We start from the raw sequence: 9,021 nt of genomic DNA, 5'->3' as shown, positions 1-9,021 counted from the left end.
ATTTAGTGTAAACAGCACATCGCTAAGAAAATACTTCTGTTATCAATTAGTGTAAATAGCATCTATTGCTAAGAAAATATGCTACTTTCACTTAGTGCAAATAGCCGCTGCCTTTCTGTAAATGTGCTCAAAATCTGGGCTACTGGTCCACCGTACCAGATACCATAATATATGCCACACAATCATTAATAGTAATAGATGTGTATTAGCACGTCAGCACATTGCTTGCAGTATGTAACTGTAACACCTAGATGTCAGTACATGTCTTTATATCAGTGGTGGCCAACGTCGGTCCTGGAGAGCTGCAGTCCTGCAGAGTTTTGCTCCAACCTTTGCAGGACTGTGGCTCTCCAGGACCGACGTTGGCCACCCCTGCTTTATATGATTTGCTTGAGCCATCAAAATGATTTTTGATATGATATTTTTTATATGATTTATAAATTGATTATATAATTTCATTGATTTCTTTTAAATCATAATTTTTTGCATTTCTGTTGATTGTGCAAGCTATGAAATAATTCCTTCAGAAAATGTGTTTATACTAGTGTTTATAATATAAAACAAGTGTTTTTCAGTCCTATTTTGTTTATAATTTTTACATTGAAACACTAAAAAAACTGAATGTAGTATAAATACAAAGAATTTATATATATATATATATATATATATGTGTGTGTGTGTGTGTGTGTGTGTGTGTGTGTGTTCAGATTGGAATACCTCAATAACACTACTAATTTATCAATATGTATACTTTACTCGGTATACAGATATTCTATATACTGTATAAGGAATACCCAAATTATCTACTACTATTGTCAGATGTTCAGAATTCAGTCAGAACACACTGTGACAACAGTCTAGCATGCCACTATTTGAAATGTTTATTGAAAAATGCTAGGCATATGCTTATATATAGCAGTTTTATTATCAGTGCTTATGCCAGACAGGGGTTGGGAAAGTGACAATTTTATGCAACAAGAAAATAAATAGTTTATCTCTGCTCCGGATTCCAGATGGAAAAAGAGGAGCAAGTGAGGAAGATCAAGTCGAGACATAATGAAGAGCTGGTGTCTCTGCTGGGACACTTCCCAAGCAAGAAAGAGCTACAAGACTGGATCTACTCCAAAACCAAAGAGATCAACTCCACCAGAGAACGGCTCAGCAAAATGAAGTCTGTCACACTTTTCAGCAATTTGTTTTTCTACAAACATTTGTATAATAGTAGGTGTTTATTAGAATAAGCTAGAGAATGCCATAAACACTGATCTTTATTGTGAGGATGAAATATATTTTGTGCCGGTAACAGAATCTAAATGTCTACGTGATAAGCAACACATGCACATGCACTGACCTTGATATAACAGAAAATACTGACATTTGCAGAACCACCCACATACTTAATAAATATCTTCAAGACATACGCAGTTTTGATTCCGGGTTCCTGAGGAATAGGTCATCTTCAAGGCAGTGGAACACGCAATGTAGTATTCAAATGGGGCCGTTTAGCTTACACAGACTGGCAGAATAGGGCTGTCTAGACAAACATCACTAATTCATATTAAAGAGTTGCACTTGTAGTAGTGTACATGAACTGTTAAAAAAAAAAAATCAGTAAAACACATATTTATATGTAAAATAATGTACAATTTTCCAAATGCTTTATTTCCAAAATAAAAACAATAAATTAGATTTTTCTCTAATTTCTTAATGTTTGTTTTTGTTTCATAGTAAGGAGCTTGCATCTGGAGAACAGAAGAAGACTCACTTTACTGCAGAAATCAAACACAAAGAAGAGCAGCTGGCCAGTTATGAAGAGAGACTTTTTAATGTGTGTGGCAGTCAGGACTTTGAATCAGACTTGAACAAACTGAAGGATGAGTTGGAGAAGTGTTCCAAACAGAGAGGTACAGAAGTGTGCTCAGCTCTTACAAAACATTTTAGACCCACACCAAATATACATGTACATTGTATGTGCTAATTTTGGAGGAAAATCTTCAGAATGACGCAGAATTTATATATGTTTCATACCAAAGCATACACAATCCCACAAGGGCCAGTGAATGATGGCCTTTGAAATTTGCTTAGGTTTGTGGATTTTGCAGATGAAGATTCCGTGTGGGCCGGGTTTATTTTAAATTAGTATTTATTGCCAAACAGGATTAATATTACTCATTGTATAGCAATAACTGTAGAAATGAGGTAGCAAGCTGGGGACTCTAATGTGGTAGGTGTTAATGTTACCCACACAGCTGAGATTAAGTAGTTTGTAGCAGTTGCATTACCCTGTATGTGTGCTAGTTCAGAACATCTACAGTTTTTTCAGATGTCTATGTTCTTAATGTGATTCTCAGTGTCTTATTCTCTTCTCTGGCCTGGATGTTTTTCTGAGCAGCCATGCTGGCGGGGGCGACAGCCGTGTACAGTCAGTTCATCAGTCAGCTGACGGAGGAGGGCGAGCCCTGCTGTCCTGTATGTCAGCGTGTGTTCCCATCAGAGGCAGAGCTCCAGGACGTCATTAATGACATGCAGTCCAAGCTGCGGCTCGTCCCGGACAAACTAAAGAACACTGAGCATGACCTGAAGAGGAAGGAGCATAGGCGTGATGAAATGATCGCACTGAAGCCAATCAGGCAATAATTAATGTCTTTCTGGCCATTCTTTCATCTCTTCATCTGTCCTCCATTCATCCATCCTTCCATCTTTTACTTTACCTTTGTATCCATCTATCCTTCACCTATTTATCACTTCATCCGTCCATACATCCTACTCCTTTTTGTCCATCCATCTGTCTGTCCAGCTATTTACCCCTTCATCCATCCATCCATTTTTTGCTTCACATATTTATCCATCCATCTCTCACCTCTTTATCACTTCATCCATCCATCCATTCATCCATCCAACTACTTTTTGTCCATCCACCTATTAAGCCCTTCATCCAGCCATCTGTCCGTCCACCTATTTACTCTTTCAACTTTCCATCTGTCCATCCATCCCTTCACCCATTTACCCCCTTCATCCATCCATCCGTTCACCTACTTACCCCTCATCCATCCATCCACTCATCCATTCATCCTACATTCAATCCTTCCACCTATTTACTTCTTCATCCATCCATCATCTATTCAATAATTTACCACGTCATCCATCCATCCATCCATCCATCCATTTATCCGTCCGTCCACCCATCCATCCATTCAATTATTTACCCTTTCATCCGTCCATTCATCCATTCACCTAATTACCCCTTAATGCATTCGTCCATCCATCCATCTTTTTACCCCTACATTCACCATCTACCTGTTTACCCCTTTGTTTATCCATCCATTTACCTATTTAACCCTTTATCCATCCATTCTTCTGTTCACCTTTTTATCCATCTACCCTTCCCTTCAACTATTTATCTGTTTACCCCTCATCCATCCATCCATTCACCTATTTGTCGTGTTATCCATTATCATCCATCCATCTGTTCTCCATCCATTCACCTATTTATCCTTTCATCCATCCATCTACCTTTTTACCTTTTCATCCATTCATCAGATTCATATTAAGACAGCTTAAGATATTGATGAATCATTTTCTAATATGTCCATCCCCTGTACTGACAGGCAGTCTATAGCAGAGCTCCAGGAGAAAGAGCTGCCAGAGCTCAGAAATAAACTCCAGCGTGTGAATCGAGACATTGAGAAGCTGAAAGGCGACACTGAGGAGCAGGAGACACTGCTCTGCACACTGATGTCTGAGGAAGAAACAGCCAAGGCCTGTCTGCAGGACATATCACTCATGGATCGCTATCAGGTCTGAGCTCATTTCCAGTCAGTCCAAACAGCGAAAATACAATCCAGTCAAATACAGCACATCAGTACAATCACAACATATACTTTAAAGATTTATTTATCACCTAGAACACACAGAATAATGCAGTATAGTGATTCTTGTTAAATATACACAGCACTGCAAGTTTATAATTTTTCTTAATCTCAAGGCTTCTTAAATCATACAGTAGCTTAATGAAGAATTTTTTTTTAGGAATCTTTAAAATATTGTGTGCTAAATAGATAGTTCACATAAACGGCTGTTGAAATGGTAATCTCACTTGAAATAGAGTAGAGACTTATACCTGGAAACAGTATTCAATACATCACAACTTAACAAGCAGTATTTTTATCCACCTGTGCGTATTCCAAATGTTTCCTGTTATGTGTAGCTTGACCTGAAGGATGTAGAGAGGAAGATCGCTCAACATGCAGCCAAGCTGCAGGGAGTTGACCTCAGCCGTACCATGCAGCAGGTCAGCCAGGAGAAACAAGAGACCCAACACCACCTGGACACCAGTAAGTTCAGCAGTTTATGTAGAATAAAAACTTCTGTGAATCTCATGTGAATGTACACTATCGTTCAAAAGTTTAGGGTCTGTAAGATTTTATTTTTATTTTTATGCTCTTATGCTCACCAAGGCTGCATTTATTTGATCAAAAATACAGCAAAACCAGTAATATTTTGAAATATTATTACAATTAAAATAAATGTTTTCTATTTTAATTTAAAGTGTAATTTATTCCTGTGATAGCGGAGCTGAATTTTCAGCAGCCATTTAAAGCCACAATATAGATTTTGTTGACTTGTGTACTTAGATTATCCCACATGTTTCCAAGAATTTTTAAATCCAGAGAAATAAGCAATTTTAACTAGTGTAACGGACTGTGTCATTGCGTCGCCTGCCAATGATGTCATACCTGCGTTACCCTCGTTTTCCGGTTTTATTTTGTAGAAACCATGGAAACACCAAAGACGCTCTAATATGTTATGTGTTTTATTAGACAGGTGAGCAACTGTTTGGATACATGTATAGACAGAAAACTAATCTCTGTTATATTGCTCAACACTGTATAGTCTTATTGTTTGAATCTCGTTTTCTTGATTTACTGCGAGCACCATGTTTTTACCATGCCTCAGAGGAAACACTATTTTGACAAGTGGCTCACATAGCATAATCAGATGCAGTTTCATTTGTACTAACAGTAATAATGCATAATACGATATATTTTAAAATCAATTGCATGCCATTTAGCAATGCAAGCCATCCAGCATTTATTAATATGATATTCTAATATCGATGCCTAATAGCTTACTGCAGTGTTCAACAATTGTCTCATAGCAGCCGCCAAGCGAACGCACAGAGTAGCATTATAATAGAACTGTCAACACACTCAAATGTATCTAGCATGAATAAAACGGTGCTGCTTTACCCCACATACACATGACTGGAATGAGTGGAAGGGGCTTTCACTTCCACGACTTTCAACCCCACCCTGCTTCATACTACAGTAACGTTAATAAATCTTTAATACATTAGCTTATTGATGAACATGATTTCTGCCCGAGTCCCGATTGCATCGGCTGTGGGGATGAAGACGACAACTCTCATGATTCCACACTCAATCACAGCATCATCAAACTACGCCTTTGTTTCTTTGTTTGTTTTGAATATGCGCCCTCTAGCAGCGAAAATTTGATACTATGCCTTTAAAAAAAAAAAACTTTTGTAAACTTATAAATGTCTTTACTGTCACTTTTGATCAATTTAATGCATGTTTTTCTGAACAAAAATATAAATTTCTTAAAAAATAATTTGATACTATGCCTTTAAAAAAAAAAACTTTTGTAAACTTATAAATGTCTTTACTGTCACTTTTGATCAATTTAATGCACGTTTTTCTGAACAAAAATATAAATTTCTTAAAAAAACTTATTGAACCCAAATATTTGAACGGTGTTGTACATTGTTTTAAACATTTGTCATATTGTTATTTGCTGTTTATATTCTGTTTATATTAATATATAAGGGAAATTGTACATCTTGGGTACTGTAAATGGCGACTTTTAAAAAATATTTTTAATCACCTTTGCCTTCACTACTTTATTTTTTAAATAGTTCCTTGCTGTTGTGATCAAATGATAGGCCCTCAGTTCATAAGCGTCATAAAAACTGCATGCATTATTAATATAAATATGTATTTGTAAAATGCTATTGAAAATAATTTTGGATATAGCATGTCACACCACAGGACTTCCCAAAGTGTTTCATGTCACATACCCAGATACTGGTAAAATCCGTTCTAAAGCCAATATGACCCTGTTTATTACTGTGTTTCCATGTGATGATCCTTCTGTGTAGCCTGCAGTAAGATCGAGCTGAAGAGGAAACTGATCCAGGACCAACAGGATCAGATCCAGGCCTTGAGGAGCAGTGTAAATGAGATTCGTGGAGAAAAGCTCCAGATCTCCAGCAATATGCAGAAACGTCAACAGTTGGAGGAGCAGTGTGTGGAGTTCTCCACTGAGATCCAAACACTCCACAGAGACATTCGAGTGAGGAGCGCCCACTCCACTTTAATGTGCCTTTTTATTCATAAAGAGAAAAGTTTCATTTCAAAGGTTCACTCAACACTGCATCAGTAGTATACATGAACACCCTCCAGTTGTGACGATTTTGAGCGGGTAGTCAGTCTTTCATGTTTGTCAGTCTCAGAAGTCTGTGTTTCACAGGATGATAAACCAGCAGTTACCTGGTTGTATTGCATTGCGGTATACTGTTGCCACAGTGTCAGCTACTGATGCAGCATTGAGTAACCTATTATGTATGTAACCTTGGTTCCCTGAGTATCAAGGACAAGGTGATGCGTAGCTTGCCATACTCCTCAGTTCTGCTGATGGCTTCCTTCGTAGAGAAATCTGAGGAGTGATGGTGCGCACTAGTGGTGTAACGATATACCAATGCCACGGTTCGGTTCATATCACGGTTTTGGAGCCACGGTTCAGTTCGGTTCTGTTCTGTTTGCTGTGGGAGTAGGGTTCATGGCATGGCACCAGCAATGCTAAAGAACACTAGATTCACTTTTAACTTAATAATAATAATTGCTCTCTGTTAGTTCATGTTAATTAATGCATTAACAAATGAGACTTTAAAAAATGTTGTTTTGTAAAGTGTTACCAAAAAATATATTACCTTAAAAAAAATAATTAAATAATGCCTAAATAATGCAAACAAGTCATTGGACAACTTTACTTAGGCTACATATAAAACATGCCTGTGCCATGGATAAATAAAATTGATTTTAATCAAATATGTAATAACTCAATCTGACACTCAAGAGTCGCAAGCTGTTTGAGAGGCGACTTTGACTGAAAGCGCATTGAAGTCTGCCTCTCAGACAGTACAGTATTATTTTACAGTAGTGTCTTAATTATAATTTTTTGTAGCCTATATGACAGATTTGTTCTGCACGTTACCTTTAATGGCACCTTCCTTTTCAAAGTGATTCAAGCAATTCAAAACCATCATGGCCGTGCGCGTTTTAAAGGGTTAGTTCACCCCAAAATGAAAATTCTGTCATTAATTACTCACCCTCATGTCGTTCCAAACCCGTAAGACCTTCGTTCATCTTCGGAACACAAATTAAGATATTTTTGATGAAATGTGAGAGCTCTCAGACCCTGCATAGACAGCAACCCAACTGTAATGTTACCAGGTCCAGAAACGTAGTAAGGACATCGGTAAAACAGTCCATGTGACATCAGTGGCTCAACTTCAGTTTTGCGAAGCTACGAGAATACTTGTTGAGCGCAAATTAAACAAAAAATAACATAATTTAGTTTGGAACGACATGAGGGTGAGTAATTAATGACAGAATTTTCATTTTGGGGGGAACTAACCCTTTAAGTGTCTCAGCAGGGGGCGGGGTAAGCCAAGGGAGTATTGCTGTATGCCATGAGAGTACAGTGGTTTTTCAGTTCGGTTTGAATATCGTTACACCCCTAGTGCACACATGTCCTTTTGAGGCACAAGCCCCATTGACACAATAATCCTGGTAATTTACCCTAGAATAACCAGAATCATGCAAAAATGTGCTGTTCACACATGCATCAACGCTTCGCCTTTTTACTGGTAAGACACCATTCACATCAGTACCACCCTGGAGAGTGTATGTTGGGTACTGACATAAAATCTGATTTTCTACTCTGGGAACCAGGGTTACATACATAACCGAGTCTTTATTGAACAGCTTGAGTGTTGATCAGTAGTTTCTTAGAAGCGAGTTGGTTCAGTAACCTATAAATGCACTAAAACTATACACTGCTTATTTTGTACAAAGTAAAACCTCAATTCACAAAGTTAATGAAAATTGTCATATACACTACTATTCACACGTTTTTGGTCAGCAAGATTTATTTATTTATTTTTTAGAAAATTATACTTTATTCAGCAAGAATGCATTAAACCGATCCAAAAGAGAGAGTAAAGACTTTTACATTTTATTTTGAACTTTCTATTTATTGTTTCTTGAGATCAGCATATTAGAATGAAGGATCATGTGAGTAATGATGCTGAAATTTAATTTTTTTTCCATCACAGGAATAAATTCCAGTTTTAAATATTTTACCATATGAACAATTTGCACAATTGTAATAAAATTTCACAACAGCTGTATTTTCTTGACCAAATAAATGGAGCATTAAAAAAAAAGAGCATAAAAAATTCTTTCCAAAACAAAATAAAACTTACAGACCCAAGACATTTAAACGGTAGTGTAATCATATTGTTTCTGTTGTTTTGTCACAATTTGTTTGTTTATTAGGATGCAAAGGAGCAGGTGTCTCCTCTAGCTGCCACTCTGGAGAAGTTCCAGCAGGAGAAACAGGACCTTGCTGAGCGCAGGAGGCAGAAACAGGAGGAAGGACAGGAAAAGGTCCGACTTATGTTTTCTGTTTTACCACAATGTACTAAATGAAAGGTTGTGGACATTTACTTTAAATCAAGATGATGTCATTACTTATCATCAGAGTTGTCTAAAGCTTTATACCTTTTTTTAGATCAATGCAATCAAGGAAAAAGTTAAAAACTTGACCCTCCTTGAAAGAGAGATTACCAAGTACATAGAAGATGGCAAAGACAGCTACAAAGAGGTACAACTAAATTATGTGTATTTTTTAGCTGTCATTTCCTGTATGCAAGTCCCC

General features: G+C 37.2%; 1 protein-coding gene across 1 annotated transcript in view; it reads left to right on the top strand.

The window, feature by feature from the left end:
- The window catches only part of rad50 (RAD50 homolog, double strand break repair protein), a 26,314-nt gene that overhangs the window by 6,856 nt on the left and 10,437 nt on the right, over window positions 1-9,021 (top strand). Inside the window, exons 12-19 of the mRNA XM_016537052.1 lie at window positions 1,014-1,171; window positions 1,729-1,904; window positions 2,393-2,630; window positions 3,609-3,798; window positions 4,208-4,334; window positions 6,179-6,372; window positions 8,640-8,750; window positions 8,875-8,967. Of these exons, the coding sequence (XP_016392538.1) occupies window positions 1,014-1,171; window positions 1,729-1,904; window positions 2,393-2,630; window positions 3,609-3,798; window positions 4,208-4,334; window positions 6,179-6,372; window positions 8,640-8,750; window positions 8,875-8,967 (1,287 nt within the window). The remainder of the gene's footprint in view (window positions 1-1,013; window positions 1,172-1,728; window positions 1,905-2,392; window positions 2,631-3,608; window positions 3,799-4,207; window positions 4,335-6,178; window positions 6,373-8,639; window positions 8,751-8,874; window positions 8,968-9,021) is intronic.

The sequence above is a fragment of the Sinocyclocheilus rhinocerous genome, unplaced genomic scaffold (assembly GCF_001515625.1).
Source record: "Sinocyclocheilus rhinocerous isolate Xijiao unplaced genomic scaffold, SAMN03320098_v1.1 scaffold95, whole genome shotgun sequence".
Taxonomy (NCBI): Eukaryota; Metazoa; Chordata; class Actinopteri; order Cypriniformes; family Cyprinidae; genus Sinocyclocheilus; species Sinocyclocheilus rhinocerous.
The sequence above is the reverse complement of the archived record's forward strand: the minus strand, read 5'-3'. Positions and strand labels throughout refer to the sequence as shown.